The sequence below is a fragment of the Cervus elaphus genome, chromosome 18, assembly GCF_910594005.1.
Source record: "Cervus elaphus chromosome 18, mCerEla1.1, whole genome shotgun sequence".
NCBI classification, from domain to species: domain Eukaryota; kingdom Metazoa; phylum Chordata; class Mammalia; order Artiodactyla; family Cervidae; genus Cervus; species Cervus elaphus.
The window spans coordinates 88,909,435-88,926,498 of NC_057832.1; the positions used below are offsets into that span (position 1 = coordinate 88,909,435).

Below are 17,064 nucleotides of genomic sequence, written 5' to 3' on the forward strand. Positions count from 1 at the left end.
GCTCAGGGTGAGTTGGTGGTGATGGTGGTAGTTGGGCAGGATGGGTAAATCAGAAATTCCATTTGGGGTATTTTAAGTTGGAGATATCAATTAGACATCCAAGGGCAAATGTCAAGTAGGCAGTTGGATAAAAAAAGACTAGTGCGGGTCTGGGCTGAACATAAGAATCTTTGGATCAACATCTGGATGGTATTTAAAACTATGAAACTGAATGAGAGCTCTTAGGGCATGAGGACAGATAGGTAAGAGACCTGATGTCTGGACCTAGGGGTCCTCTGACTTTTCAGAGATCTGGTATATGAAGAGAAATCTTCAAAAGGGAGTGAGAAGGAGTGACCAGTGAAGTAGTAGAGCACTAGAAAGCAGTGTCCCGGAGGCCAAGGGAGGACTGTGCCTCGGCAGAAAGAACATGGTCAGTTACACCAGATACTGCTTGGAGGAGGAATGAGATGAGGTCTGCGGCTTCACCCTTGGGGCTGTAAAGGTGAGCCCTTTGGTGTGATCCTTGTAAGTACAAGCAGTCATGGTGGCTCATAGTGGGGAGGTGGTGTTGGAACCTACCTGGAATAGGCGCAAGAGAGATTAGTTGGCAAAATGTCTCTGCTCAGAGAAATTCTTAGCTTATGTATTACAAAATGTCGATATTTAAAATGCTCATAAAGGACACATCTCTTTAGTGACTGTTTTTGCCTGTCATTAAAAGGTGTTCAGTAAGCATGCTGCTGCTGTTTTGTTATTTTTGTCCAGCTGTATGCCAGCTACTTTCCAGAAGGCAAGGACCCTGTTGCCAAGTTTTTACTAGCCAGGTGCTTGTAAATGAACAAATGAATTTATCTTCACAACAATTATATAAAACTGGCACTGTATCGTTATTTAGAAGATGGTGAAACCAGGGATTTGAGAAGTCCCTTTGCCAAAAACAAGTAGCAGTGATCAACTCTGACCTCCCGACTCAAGCTGAGATCTGTTTTATCCCACCCTGTGTCTTCAAGAGGATTGTGATTTTAATTTAGGGACAAGTAATGAGAACTCTTTTAGTTTGGGGTTTGGCTTAGGGGATCCAGCACCATAGCCCATCATCATTTTTATTACCTCTGATCCTTTTATTATTCTCAGTAATAGAATAATGGTAGCTAGAATAATGGTAGCTAGAATAATGGAAATCTTCATCCTAATTCCTGGAATTGTGAACATGTTATGTAATATGGCAAAGGGAATTAGGTTCCTTATCAGCTGACTTTAAGATAGGGATATTATCCAGGTGGGGATCAGTGTAGTCACAAGGTCCTTACAGGTGGAAGAGAGAGGTAGAGAAGGTCAGAGTAATGTTATGTTACTCTGAGTAGGACTCAATCTACTCTTGCTGGCTTTGAAGGAGGAGGAGAGAGGGGGGAACCCACCACCAAGGAATGCAGGTGGCCTCCAGAAGATGGGAAGACGAGGGACCAGATTCTCGCCTAGAGCCTCCAGAGAGAGGTTTCCTGCTATCATCTTGATTTTAGCCCCATGGGATCTGTATTGAGGTCTGTTGAGGTCTGTACTGGGTTGTAAGACAACAAATTAGTGTTGTTTCAAGCCGCTGAGTTTATGGTAATTTGTTACAGTAGCAATGGCAAACTAACACAGTAAATAATGTGATTGTATGATCTTATTCCCTTAGCACTTTTCATTAGTCTTTATTCTCAGAATTTGGGCAGTAAATACATCTGGCAAGGGAGAACATACGGAAGACAGTTGTATTGAAATTGCTATTACTGTCAGAGCTGTATTTATAAAAACTTATCTTTTCTGATAATTGCTCAAGAATGTTGTTTAAATGATAATTCTACTTGGCAGTTAGGGCCCGATATTACCCTGTCAAGGTTTTAAGGTATTCTTTTCTGTGCAGACTCAAGAAATGCTATCACAAATCTAAGTAACATGTAGATTTCTTACCATCCGTGAGCTATTTCAGTTTGAGTACAACCATTTTTAAATACAGTGATTTACAGACATCCATGTTGTCATATTTCTTTCCTTTGAATGTGGCTTTCTTCTCCAAAGACTTCGGTGGAGTAAATAAATCTCTTGAAATAGTATCAGAAGGTTGAGAGTGAGGAAACCCTGTATAAACCTTAAAATTTTAGTCTGTCATCATCATTTCCATCAGTGGTTGGGCATTTTTGAGATACTTGACCTGGGATGAGTTACTTTTGATCTTTATAAGCATCCAGAAGTGACTGTTGGCTTAATAAGGAGGGGATTGTAGCATTTCCTTTTACTTTCCTAATAACAGGATTCACACTTAGATATGATTGAAAACATTTTCGAAATGATGTGACCAACTCAACAGTAATACATCTTCATTTTTTGTAAATAGTGTAAAGCAAAGAGGTAATTAAATTGGAAATGTTATGTTTATTCAATTTTATGTCTGGAAATAAACTTAAAAGGGAGAATATGAATTACACAGTTTAAATTTGGGAACTGTAATACAAATAATAATGTTTTTAGTAACTGACATTCACTGGATACATACCTGATACTGTGCTTTAACTCCATACACAAAAATGAGCTCAAAATGGGTTAAAGACCTATATGTGAGACCAGACACTATAAAACCCTTAAAGGAAAACATAGGCAGAACACTCTGACTTAAATGTCTGCAAAATTATTTTCAATCCATCTCCCTGAATAATTGAAATAAAAACAAAAATAAACAAATGGGACCTACTTAAAAGCTTTTGCAAAGCAAAGGAAACAATAAACAAATGAAAAGACAACCCACAGATTGGGAGAAAATACAAATGATGTGACTGATAAGGGATTAGTGTTCAAAATTTATAAACAGTTTCTGACTCGTAACAGCATCAAAACAAACAACCCACTCAAAAAATGGGCAGAAGACCTGAATAGACATCTCTTCAGAGAGGACATGCAAATGGCCAATAGGCACATGAAAAGATGTTCAGCATTGCTAGTTATTAGAGAAATGCAAATCAAAACTGCAATGAGATATAACCTCCTGCCTGTCAGAATGACTGTCGTCAAAAATTCCACAAACAACAAATGCTGGAGAAGGTGTGGAGAGAAGGGAATCTGTTGGTGGGAATGTAAATTGGTGCAGCCATTATGAAGAACAGTATGGAGGTTCCTTAAAAAACTAAAAATAGAGCTACCATATGACCCTGCAATCCCATCCCTGGACATATACCTAGAGAAAAACATGATTCAAAAAGATACATGCACCTCAGTGTTCACTGCAGCACTACTTAACAATAGCCAAGACATGGAAAGAACCTAAATCTCCATCAACAAAGAAATGGTTAAAGAAGATGTGGGGGTGTGTGGGGGTGTGTATATATAATGGAAGTATTAGTCAGCCATTAAGAATGAAATAATGCCATTTGCAGCAACATGGATGAACCTAGAGAGTGTTACATTGCCTGAAGTCAGACAGAGGAGGAGAAATATCATGTGACATCCTTTAAATGTGGAATCTAAAAAGAAATGATACAGATGAACTTAGAAAAAGAAAGAGACAGACTTAGAAAACAAACATCTACGTCTGTGTCTCTGTTTCTGTTTTGCAAATAAGTTCATCTATACCATTTTTCTAGTTTCCACATATTTGCACTAATACGTAATATTTTTCTCTTTTTGACTTCACTCTGCATGACATTCTCTAGGTCTATCCACATCTGTGTAAATGGTACAATTTTGTCCCTTTTTAGGGCCGAGTAATATTCCATTGTATGTATGTACTGTATCCTCTCTATCTCTTCCTCAGCTGATGGACATTTAGGTTGCTTCCATGGCCGGCTGTTGTAAACAGTGCTGCGGTGAACACTGGGGTGTGTACCTTTCTGAATTACGGTTTTCTCCAGGTGTATGCGTAGCCGTGAGATTGCTCGGTCATGTGATGGTTCTACAGTTAGTATTTTGAGGGATCTTCATGCTTTTCTCCATAGCAGTTCTATCAGTTTACATTCCCACCAACAGTGTAGCCGAGTTCCCTTTTCTTCATACATTTGTTGTTTGTAGAATTTTTGATGCTAGACATTCTGATGGGTATGAGGTGGTACCTTATTGTAGTCTTCATTTGCATTTTTCTCTTATAATTAGTGATGCTGTGCATCTTTTCGTGTTTGTTGGCCATCTGTATGTCTTCTTTAGGTCTTATGTCTATTTTTAAGTTGGGTGTTTCTTTGTTTATATTGAGCTGCATGAGCTCTGTGTATATTATGGAAGTTAATTCCCTGTCAGTTGCTTCCTTTGCAAACATTTCTCCCATTTTGACGGTTGTCTTTTTGTTTTGTTTATGGTTTCCTTTGCTGTGCAGAAGCTTTAAAGTTTCATTAGGTCCCTTTTGTTTATTTTTGTTTTTATTTTCATAGGGTTTGCTTTATGATATTCTGCTTTAAATTTTTACATTTACAATCATGCCTCAGATAACTGAACTATTTCTTTTCTCTTTTTTCCTTTCAAAACTTTTCTTCAAGAGTTTTGATAATTACAGTTATGCTTCCCTGGTGGCTTAGCAATAAAGAATCCACCTGCAATGCAGGAGAGGTGGGTTTGATCCCTGGGTTGGGAAGATCCCCTGGAGGAGGAAATGGCAACCCACTCTAGTATTCTTAACTGGAAAATCCCATGGACAGTTACCTGGTGGGCTACAGACCATGGAGTCACAAAGAGTCAGACACAGCTTAGCGACTAAGCACGCACATGCAGACTTTGGACTTATTAATTATTTAGTTTTCTGTTTTTTTAATGCATCTTTGCTTTTACCTTTATTTGTGTTCTCTGGTTACCTGAAATTCCCACCTCCCTGCTACCAGTGTTTTTTTGGTCCTGCAGTGCTTAAAGCTGGGACTCCCAAACCACCAGTAATGCACTGTTCAGGGGTCAGGGTCTTACAGTCTCTGCCTGTAGGGGGGAGGTGGAAATCGATGGTAGCCAGGGTTGAAGGTGCCGGTGTGGAGAAACAGTGGGCAAAAACTGCAGTCACCATCTAGAAAAAAACAGCCCCTAGTGGGTGGGGCAGGTATCTGCTCTGCCGAGTGGGATAGGCTCTGAGTCATGAGCATGAAGCTTTGGTGGTGGTGGTTCAGTCGCTCAGTCATGTCCAGCTCTTTATGACCCCACGGACTGCAGCATGTCAGGCTTCCCTGTCCTTCACTATCTCCTGGAGTTTGCTTAAACTCATGTCCACTGAGCTTTGGTGGGAGAGCCCAAGTATCTTTGTACATTTTGTTCAGGTGGGTTAAGTTTTCATGAAACAAGTCAAAATGTGTAATGAGTTCAAATTCATACTCACCATATGTATCTGCTTTTCCTTAATTTTGGTAATGGCTTATCTTAATTTTTTATTGCTATTTGGGGAGTTTATCTGTATCTGTTTCTTTAAGGAAATTTTTGAAAAGCTGTCAGAGGCTTGGGTCTGAGTAGCTAGCCAGGTGCTCCTTTGCACCTGGGATAAGAAATGGGCAATAGAAAGATGCTTGAGAGGTATTTAATCTCCTTTGCCAACAAAAATAATCTCAAAACCTGTGGCACTTTTTAATGTAACAGTAAACCTGTAAATTATAAATCAATGTGAAGTGTTTTATTAAAATTGAATTTGCAGGACCTCTATGGTTGTTGCTTCTATTTGCTACTGTTTCCCTCTCTTTGGTACCTCCCCCTGCCTACCCCTCCCCCAGCTGTGTCTGTAAATATTTTACATAATATTGTACATAATTTAGGTAATCTCTCCTTTTCCCTGATATGCTACGATTTGGATTTTCTTGTGTGGAAATCTAAATGAGAATGTCTCTGAAAAGCTTCTCACTAAACTCTGTCTGCTGTTACAATGTACTTGTGTTTTCACTGGTCTTTGTTAGGTACCCACAGTTTTGTTAGGTGAAGTTCAGAACAATGAATAGGCCTAAACCCTGCTTCTAAGGATCTTGTGATCACCATGGGATATTGGGAAGAAAGAAAGAGAGGGTTATGTTGGATTAAGTGGCGGAAATTGTCCACCTGAGTGGCATATCTTGAAGATTGGTCAGGTTATTCCATATGGCTGGAAGGAAATGAAAAGCTTATTTGCTTTTCTCATTCTCTCCCCCCGCCCCCACTCTCTATATTCTTATCGCTTTCCCAATATAAAATAAATGATGGGAGTTGATCCTGTTTATGGTATGTGGCTTAGGGCATGGAAACCTTCACCTTATTTTTTTTTCCTCCCTGAATTGAACATGAAATTCTGATACTACAGGGCAAAGGAGAGACCAGGATTTATGAAGACTGCATATCTTGTGAATCTTAAGTAGACTTCTTCAATTATTAGAGGCTCAACTTTTTTTCACTTCTGTAGGCAAAGTATTGACAGGGGAAGGAGCGTGGTTTTGAGAGACAAGTCTTAGTTCAGTAGATGTAAAGTTTTGAAAAGAATGTTGAATAATGGCTTGAAAATGTATAAAATACAGTAATTCTATAATAAATGAAATAATTAATTTAGAAAATTTAGAAAATATTGGCAGTAGCCATGGTAATTTTTTTTTTTTTAAACTTTCTGGCTGCCCCATGCAGTATGCTGGATCTTAGTTCCCCAACCAGAGATCGAACTCACACTCCTTGCATTGAACGTGCAGAGTCTTAACTACTGGACCACCAGGAAAGTCCCATCACAGTAGTGATTTTTAATTGCCGCCTTCTATAATGTTCACAGCAACCCTGTGATGGAAGTCTTGTTATCACTCCCAGTCTATATGTGAAGAAAAAGCTTAGGAGGATGACCGTTTTGATGTTTGTTTTTCTCATTTACCTCCCACATGTGTGTATGCATTTCTTTAGTAACATTTGGATCGTGCAGAGCAGGTTTTTATGACCTACTTATTCACCTAGTAAGACATTTTGAGAACCTTCCCCTTTCTTATCAAATCGTCTTTGAAAACAGATTTTAAGGTCGGTGTAATATTTAATCTCGTGAAATTTGTTTAACCCGGGGTTTCTTGACCTTGGCACTGTTGGCGTTTGGGGAGGGAAAATTTTTTGTTCTGGAAGATTGTCTCATCCATTGTAGAATGTTTAGCTTCGTCCCTGCCCTCTACCCACTAGATATCAATAACATTTCCTCCGCCAACTCAGTTGTGACAACAAAAATGTTTCCAGACATTGCCAAGTGAGTGAACCAGGAAACAACATTCCCTCCAGTTGAGAACCACTTATTTAACCATATGTATTTTAAGCTTTTAAATATAATGTATACCTATGAGTAGGCTCATTGAAATTTTCTATCTATATGAAAAAGTAGACTTACATCATCTAGAATACATTTATGAGCTCCTAATTTTAGCTACTTGTTTTTGATTAATATGTTTTAAGTAATAGCAGTATTGCTTGAAAGTAAAAAAACTTTAACAGCATTATTTGCATTCATATAAGAGTGTAATTGCTTGTCTGTCACCAGTCTGATGGAAAGGCATCATGGGAGCTTTGACCACAGTTGTTTTATTGTAGATGAATTCCATTATCTTCATGTCACTTTCTTAAAAAGTTTGGTCATTGAGGCAGCTATAATACCTTGTGTTATAAATGGAAACTAGAAGTTACTCTCTTGGCTTGTTTATGTAGTTTTCTTGATATGTTTTGACATTTTAGAAGGATATATGAAACCAGCTTTCCTACCAGACGGTCATCTTTTTGTGTAAATAAAATCATCCTTTTGTAATAGAGCTATAACCTATAATAGTTAATAGTTGCATTTGCCCTTTTAAGGAGGTGGCATTCAGTTGGGAAGGACACAAATACAAAATCAATAAAAATCCTTATTTCCTGATAAATTTCTAATCTTAGTTATTCTTTTTTTGTACAGTTTTTCTCATCATAAATCCCTTTTTGTGGAAAAGTTTAAGACTGATATGACATAGGTGGAGATGTGCTTTATTGGTGACATTACAGTTTCAAATAAATGTATATGCATGATAATATATATATTTCTTAACTCTCTATATTAATTGTTATTAATAAAGTTGATGCAATTCCTGTTGTAGTACAGACTTCTATTCCTTAAAAATTTGTTAGTTGTATTTTTTGAGACCTCAAATTATGTGTTTTGATTGACTTACAGTATAATTTCAATTATGGTAATTATAATTCTTGAGAAAATGTTCTAGAGGAGGAAAGCCTTTATACCTTCAGACCAATGGCTGATGATTGATTTGCTTTTTATTAACACTTGGTTTTTTCCTGTGGAAGTTCAAGCTGCTCTTTTTTTTAGACAATGAGAATTTTGTTTTGTTTTTGAGGATGTTAGTGTTCCCTAATTTACCTAGCTTTAAAACATTGGATATTTATTAAAAGGAATTTGCCTCTGGTCAGATGTAGTTGATGACAAGAGGTCACCGCACCCATTCATCTTATTAAAATTCCTAGGGGTTCAGCTGAGGTCTTTCTCATTGGTGAGTCTAGCTGAGATGAAGGCATCTCCATAGAGTGAGATTGTAAATTGTCTAGGAACATTCCACTGGTGATACTTTTCACTGGCTTAACTTGGATTTTGTAAACATCTCATCTCACCCATCTTGTATATCACTATTGTTTTGTGGAAAAAGGAAAAAAAAAAAAAACAAAACAAGACCAAATTGTATTTTAACAAAGAACTGATAACCAGAAATAAAATTGAGTTCTAGATTCATAAAAACCATAGAAAATATAATGATCTTTCTGTTAACCGCTGAATTCATATGACACATTTTTTTTTTAAAGTAAAATTCAGGTCTTCATTTAGACTGTCACATTGTACATAAACTGTACTGATGTGTGAAAGATGTGGTTAGAGTTAAAAACAGGATGAAAAATTGGTTATAAATGCCAAACAGTTTTTTCTTGTACAGAAAACTTTAATTATCAGGTGAAAAGTACGATATTCTTGTTGGTTATGTAATTCTAAGTTAAGTGATGGGATTTTCTCTATGTACATTTACCCTGTGGTGTTAGTAACAAATTGTTAAATAGTTTTTGAGGCAGAAATCTGTAATTACCTTAGTCTGTTGTCCCCAAAGCGACTTTTTCACTTTCGGTTCAAAACTAAGTAAAAATGACCATGATAAGAAATTTATTTTCAGATGTTTTAGAATCCTACAGGATGATCTAAAGGACTTGTCTTTAATTAAAAGTGTTATCCACTTAGTGAAAGTCCATGTTATTTGAGGAATTGATTCTTTTTAAAGAAAAGCTTCAGATTTTTCTTGTATGAGTAAATGTCACTCTGTTCATGTCTTCGCTTAACTGCAAGTCAGGACTTGTACTGTTCCTCTAGGTTGTCATAGAAACGAAGTTAACTGTCATCTCAACTCAGACTGTTGATGGTTTTATTTGTAGGCTTGCAAGATTATTAAAATTTAACAAAAATTATTGATTTGCTTTTTATTAACACTGGGTTGTTTTCTATGGAAGTTCAAATTGCATGAAAGTCTTTTTTTTCTGTTTAATTTTTTTTTTTACAGTGAAACTCTATATTAAATCTACCTGATTTTTAAAATGTTTTTTATTTAAAATGTGATATATAGTCTGCAGCAGTAGAATAACCTCTGCGAATTGTGTTTTTGAATCACTTTCCATTTTCTTTGTTTACAGCAAGCAGAAAACACCTTAAAAAATTCACCTTTAGCCCGCTTTTAACTTAACATAAAAGATACCTGTCAGAAAAGCGTGAAATGCTACATCAAATGCCTAATATTGGAGTTTTCATTTTATTTATGGTTTTTGAAGCCTAGCACGAATGCTTCAGTGAGCTGTGCTGTGAAAGTATTTATTTTTGTATACTTATGTGAGAGAAATTATTTAGTTTCCACTTATGAATAAGACAGGCAAACCTTATTTACAGTAACTTTATCTAATGGTCCGTGGTTGAGTGCTTTTATGCAAAATAGTCCAGAGGCTAGAATTAACTTTTCACATTGGATGCACATTTGATGTCCAGACTTGAACAACATGTGGCATCTTATTATAAAGACTAACATTCAGGATTCAATTTGTATTTAACGCATTTACTTCAGAATGCACACATCATGCCTTGGCTACATTTAGTGTTAACTTTGTAATGATTTCTCTTTCTCGCTTGTATTAGACATATAAGTAGAAATGTTTATTTGTTGCTTTTTGTAATTTTTCTATTTCTAGATTTTTTAAAGACTGGGTTAATTAGCTATTTGATATTTTAACAACAGATCCTTTTTGGACATGCGACAGTTCATTGGGTTGAGGCGATTATTGTTAGCACGTTTTTAAAGAAGGGTAGGGCTTATTTTAAGGACCTATGCACATGCTACTTCCTTCTGTGGCTGTTAGTTCTTGGAGTTATTCTTAAAAAGTTAGTAGGTAGACCATCTCTGGTTTTACCACCCTTTTACTAAATCAACAACTAATAACTTGTGTATACTTGGAGAAGAAAATTTAAGACAGTTCATCAGTAGATATGGAATATTGATTTTTTTATTAAACTAGGTTTATTGCTCTTAAAATTTTATTACTCCTCTTGTAGCTAGTCTGCATGATGCCCCCCGGTGATTCTCGCCTCTTATTGTTCCTGCCTTTATGTCCTCCCCTCCCATTGAATCATGGCCGGTCTGTATGATCAACATCCAGGAGTACTGTAGAAGCGACAGCGTGTGACCGCTGAAGTTCGGTCGTATATAACATTAGGGTTTCCACTGTGTGTTATCTTGCACTACTCACTCTGGGGGAAGTCTCCTTTGCCATATCCAAGGACATTGATGCAGCCCTTTGGAGAAGTCCAGGAGACCAGCGACTGAAGCCGCCTGTCAACACCCAGCGCCAACTTGCTACCCATTTGAGTGAGCCATCTGAGAAATCATTACTCTAACCCCAGTCAAGTCTCCAGATGCCCAACTCACACCTTGCCTGCATCCCCAGAAGAGATCTTGAATCTCAGGCACCCAATGAAGCCACTTGTGTATTGTTTACCCACCGGAACTCCATTAAATAGCACATATTTATTGTTGTTTTAGGGCTTCCCAAGTGGCTCAGTGGTATAGAATCCACCTGCCAGTGCAGGAGACAGAGGTTTGATCCCTGGGTCAGGAAGATCCCCTGGAGAAGGAAACGGTAACCCACTCTAGTATTCTTGCCTAGGAAAGCCCATGGACAGAGGAGCCTGGCAGACCTACAGTCTGTGGGATCACAAAAGAGTCAGACCATGACTTAGTGACTAAACAGCAGCAGTATTGTATTAAGTCAGTAAATGTTGGAATAATATCCATCTATCTATAACCAATGTACCTGCTAAATAAATATATTTTACGCATTTCCTGTTGATCACAGTTTATAGCTTTTTGTAGGCATAAAAATCTTGGAGGTGTCTATTGTGATTTGTAGTGTAATTTTCATAGGCGTTTGGGGTAGTATATTAAATGAGGCATTGATGTTAGAGCATTCATAACTGAATTTGAATTTTAGCTTTGCTTTCTATCCACTGTGTATCTTAATGAAATTACCTAAAATTTCTGATCATCAGTTTTTACTGAAAAATCTGTAAAATGGGATAATGATACTTAACTCACCATAATCTTTTTTTTTTTTTTTAAAGTAAGGATGAAATGAGATATCTAGTGTTAAGTCTATAGCATAATGGTTGATATATCTCATCCTTTCAGTTTATCCAGAAACGAGCTCCTTTCCATGTGAAGTAGGTCTTTGCCCCAGGGATAAAGATTTCTGTAGCCATCTAAGTTCATGGTCTCTGTGTGATTGTTGACCAGTATTATAATCTTTAAGAAGTCCAGTACTTAACAGTCTACAAGTCATTTTTCTTTTATGTAACTTCCTTTTTACTGTGATGTGCCTAGGTGTGATTTTCTTCATACTTATGTTGCTTCAGTTTGCAAAGCTTCTTGATCTTGTGGGTTGATGTCTTATGAGTTTTGGAAAACTCTCAGTTGCTTCCTCTGTAAGTATTCTTCCTGTCCCTCCTCCCTCCCATTTTTCTGTTTTCCTTATTCTCGTGGGACTATATTGAAAAATGTTAGACCCTTTTCACTGTGTCCCACATATTGCACATGATTTTTTGTATTTTCCATCCATTTTCCTTCCCTGAGCTTCTCTTTGGATATCTTTTGACCTGTTTTCCATTACTAATCCTGTCCTCTGCTTTGCTAATCTTCTGTTGAACTATAATATTGAGTTCTTAATTTCAGGTATATTTTTCAGTTCTAAAATTATTTGATTATTTATTTTTTTTTTTACAGATTGCAGTTTTATGTTGAAATCTCTTTATCTATTTCATTCATCTTTTAAAAAAAATATACTTTATAATAATTAAAGTAATTATATTAAGGTCCTTTTCTGCTAACTCCAGTAATCTAGGTCATCCATGGATCTGTGTTTTCGTTTTGTTTAACACACTTTTTTTCTCCTTGATGTTTAGTTATTTGGTCCTGTCTTGTGGCACACCTGGTAGTTTTTGTTAATTGAATTCTTAGTACTGTGAGTGAAGAATTGGTGAAGCCCAACAGTATTCTTTCTATAAGGAGCCACCCTTTCCCTTACTGGACAGATAGGTTGGGGGTTATGTACCTTACTCCAGTCAGGGAATGAATTGAGGCAAAGCTCGACAGAAGTTTTGGGCAGCTATCTGTGTTTGTGTCCTGGGGACCAGGAGTCCCAAATGAGAGGCTTTGGTATTCACCAGGACCTCATCTAATTTTCTTCCTAATATGTCAAGGCAGCATATTTGCATTTTTGAGGCTTTCTGTTTAGCCTTTTTTATCTCCTACCTTATGTGGTTTTGGAAATTAGCAGGTGTTTTTTGGGGAAAAGTGGCTTGTGTAACAAATTCCCTTCTTTGCCTCTCTCTTCTACCGGGTATTACCCCATCAGGCCTCCAGTCCCCACAAGTACCAGAAAGTGAAAGTGTTAGTCACTCAGTCCTACTGGATTCTTTACAATCCCATGGACTCTTTTCAACCCCATGGACTGCAGCCTGCCAGGCCCTTCTATCCATGGAATTCTGAAGGCAAGAATACTGGAGTGGGATCTTCCTGACCCAGGGCTTGAACCTAGGTCTCCTGCATTGCAGGCAGATGCTTTACTCTCTGAGGCATCAAGAAAGCCCACAAGGTTGCTGTTTTCCACACTCTCAAGCGTGGCCATCTTTCTAGGCAGAGAATCTCAGCCTCCTGTTGATAAGTGCCTCCAGGAAGAAATGACTGTAGAATGCCAGCTGGCCTCTCCGTGGTTTCTCCACCACCTTGGAATCATACTTCTAGTTCAGACTGCCTCAGCAGCCCTTTAATTGATGCCTTAGACTGATATTGCTCTATATTTCATTAAACATTCCAAGGTATTCTGGTTGGGATCATTAATGTACCAACTACCCAAATGTTAGCTGGAAGGTGAGGACCACACAATTATTTTTGAAGGAAGTGATGAGTGAACTGTTTTTGTGGACCACTCTTCTGGCCAGTTTTATTCTACCACAGTTGTCACTATGTGCATGTTTCCTTCTCATTGTATATTGATGCAGTAAAATAAATATTTTTCTGAATCATTGTCTTAATTTTTATAACTAATCTTGATTTATTAATTCCTGGCCTTTATAGACAGTCTAGATTCCAAACTTTGTAACTCTGAAGATTAAGGATGTCTTATGATGCTATATCGACAGTGAAATTGAACATCTAAAGTTAGTAATAACATATATAAAAGATTAAGAACATTTTAATGCATAAGTAGGTTTATTCAGATGATAGTCAGCAGTGTATATTCTAACATAAACTAGTAATATCCATTCATGATTTCTCAGTTATTTAAAATTAGTATTAAAATATTTTTATCTGAAGAGTAAGTATGTACTTTGCTTTATATAAAATTTCTGATTTTCTTTCATTTTAATTTTTATAATTTTTCTAAATAAAATCGGATATTCTCAAATCTGACAAAAATGCTTGCAATCTTGAAATACAGAATTTGTGTCTTTTGGAAGTTTTTTGTATTCCTGTCTCATTGCTGTGTTTTATGTCCATGAGGGCACATTGACAAGTATTTGGCCTATGCACCTTTTATTGGCTTTTGTCCGAATAGTGGGACAGACGGTTTTGTATTTTCTCAATACGCTAAAGTTGATTACTGTCAACAGAAGGTATATGTAGTCCTCTTTCCAGCTTTCAGATTTATTCTGCCTTTGAAGTTGTAGCAGTTGATAGGCCAGTTGGAAAAATGAAACATGGAAATCTTAACCCTTAGCTGTAGTTGTGGTTGTTGACAGTCATTGAGGGAACCACCTCTGGTTCCACCTTACAACATGTGTTTTGAGTCTTTGACTCTTTCAGATATGTCCTTGAGGGCTGTCATCTCTGTTTTCCATGCAGGAAGAAGAGAGTGAAGAGGAGCCCAAACTGAAGTACGAAAGGCTCTCCAATGGGGTAACTGAAATCCTTCAGAAGGATGCTGCTAGCTGCATGACGGTCCATGACAAAGTAAGGTGGCCTGTGGAGGATGCTTCTGTAACTCGTTTCTGTTATATGTTTGCTGATGCTTTGAGGTCTGATGCTTTGGGTGGTGGTTTTTTACAGTAATTGTCTCCCTGCCACTCTTCCTCTCTTCTTTCTCACCAGTGAAAAACTCAAACAACAACCAGAGATATTATATCAACGTATTTGTACACACACACACCACTTATGGCCACAGTGTATCAAATAGAAGAAGATGATGGTTGTGAAAGATCTGGAGCAAGTGATTCTCAGTAACTCTGGCACTTAATTCCTCAGATCTTACATAGTAGAGTAGGAAATTGTTAAGATGAGAACTATTCTGGAGCTCATTGCTTTTGTAAGAGTAGATTGGAGGCGTTAGGAATCAATAGAAAGAGCCCAAATTAGTTTTTATGTATTATATGAATGAATAAATATATTCCACATCTCAGTCTTCATTATAGAAAAACCCCCCACCAACTTTTTGAGTCCAGACTAAGTACTATACAGGATCCTTATCCCATTATAGACCAAAACAATCCAGGACATAATTGGAATATTAGAAGCAAGGCATTCTGATCATTGCTCCCTTTTCCCCATGAGCCCTATGAGTGAGCCTTGGTACCTCCACTGAAGGCAGGCACCTGGCTCTGATCCATCTCTTGGCTTTATCCCCTTGTTACTAGCAGTATTGCCTCATCTATCTCCTTGCCTCTACCCAGTTCCCCTTTATTACAGATTTCATGCTGTTATAAATAGATCCTGCTTTCAGCATGCCAACAGGACCTGTGTTTTCTCTATTGTTTTTCCAGAACACTTTCCTTCAGCCCTGTTTCATCTCTCTACTCTTAAGGCCACATTCTGGAGGCTTTATGTCCATCCCTGGAACTTGAAGATATTTTGGGCAACACTCTTAATCTTTTTGTCCTTCAGGCTTTTGTGTTTGTCTTCTCACTAACCCTGTTTTGTGACTTGATGGAGCCCTGATCTCTAATCCATTCTTTTTCTTTTCTGTCTCTGTCAAGTGGTCAGCCATTCTAACTTAAGTTTACCAGCAGATTCAATTCTCTAATGGCCCTGCTCTCAAGGATGCCCCACAACACCTGCCTCAACCCCACGGCCCGAGCTAAACTCAGCTTAGTCAGTGCCTTAACAACACGGTCACCTGCCATGTGCTGGTACACCTTCTGTGCGAGGTGTGCATGTCACTTAACGGGCTGATATTTGTTTGTCCTTCATCAGCTCCTTCATCCCCAATCTGCCTTTTCAGCCACCATCCCTACACTCTCAGATGATGATGTCATTTCTATTTCATTAAGAAAATGGAAGCTATCAAGCATGATCAGCCTCAATTTCTGACTGTTTGTCCAGCTCATCCTTCCCCCTCCTGCTTATGGTCCTTGTTGGCCACATCTGTCATTCACTTCATTTCATTCCTTCTCTCCTAGTGATCCATGCTGTATCATGGAACAGACATAACTCTAGCCCCACGTAACCACTGATCTACTTTCTGATTCTGTAAATGAGCCCTTTTTTGATATTTCATGCTTTTGTTGTTGTATAGTCACTGAGTCATGTAAGACTTTTTGTAACCCCATGGACTGTAGCACGCCAGACTCTTCTGTCCTTCACTGTCTCCCAGAGTTTGCTCAAATTCACATCCACTGAGTCAGTGATGCTCTCTGACCATCTCATCCTCTGCCACCCCCTTCTCCTTTTGTCTTCAGTCTTTCCCAGCATCAGGATCTTTTTCCAATGAGTCTGCTCTTCACATCAGATGGCCAAAGTATTGGAGCTTCAGATTCAGCATCCCAGTCCTTCCAGTGAAGGACTTTCAGTGAAGAGTATTCACTATACAGTGAAGAATATTCAGGGGTGATTTCCTTTAGTATTGACTGGTTTGATCTCCTTGTTGTCCAAAGGACTCTCAAGAGTCTACTTCAGCACCACAGTTCAAAAGCATCAACTCTTGGGAGCTGGTAGCTCAGTCAATAAAGAATCTACCTGCACTGCAGGAGATCTGAGTTTGATCCCTGCTCGAGAAGATCCTGTGGGGAAGGAAATGGCAACCAACTCCAGTATTCTTGGCCTGGAAAATTCCATGGACGGAGGAGCCTGGTGGGCTACAGTCCATGGATTTGCAAGAGTTGGACACGAATTAGTGATTAAGCCACGTCCTTTATGGTCCAACTCTCACATCCATACATGACTACTGGCAAAACCATAACTTTGATTATACAGACCTTTTTCATCAAAGTGATGTCTTTGCTTTTTAATATGCTATCTAGGTTTGTCATAACTTTTCTTCAAAAGAGCAAGTGTCTTAATTTCATGGCTGTAGTCACTGTCTGCAGTTATTTTGGAGCCTAGGAAAGAAAATATGTCACCACTTCCACTTTTCCCCTTCTGTTTGCCATGAAGTGATGGGACTGGATGCTGTGATCTTAGATTTTTGAATGTTGTTTTTTTTTTTTTTTTAAAGGACAGTTATTTATTTTCATTTATTTTTATTAGTTGGAGACTAATTACTTTACAATATTGTGGTGGTTTTTGTCATACATTGACTTGAATTAGCCATGGATTTACACGTATTCCCCATCCCGATCCC

General features: G+C 37.9%; 1 protein-coding gene across 2 annotated transcripts in view; it reads left to right on the top strand.

Moving 5' to 3' along the window:
• Positions 1-17,064, top strand: part of VPS41 (VPS41 subunit of HOPS complex) — a 203,202-nt gene that overhangs the window by 23,861 nt on the left and 162,277 nt on the right. For both annotated transcript variants that reach the window (XM_043871900.1, XM_043871901.1), the window contains exon 3: positions 14,355-14,462. In XM_043871900.1, the coding sequence (XP_043727835.1) occupies positions 14,355-14,462 (108 nt within the window). The remainder of the gene's footprint in view (positions 1-14,354; positions 14,463-17,064) is intronic.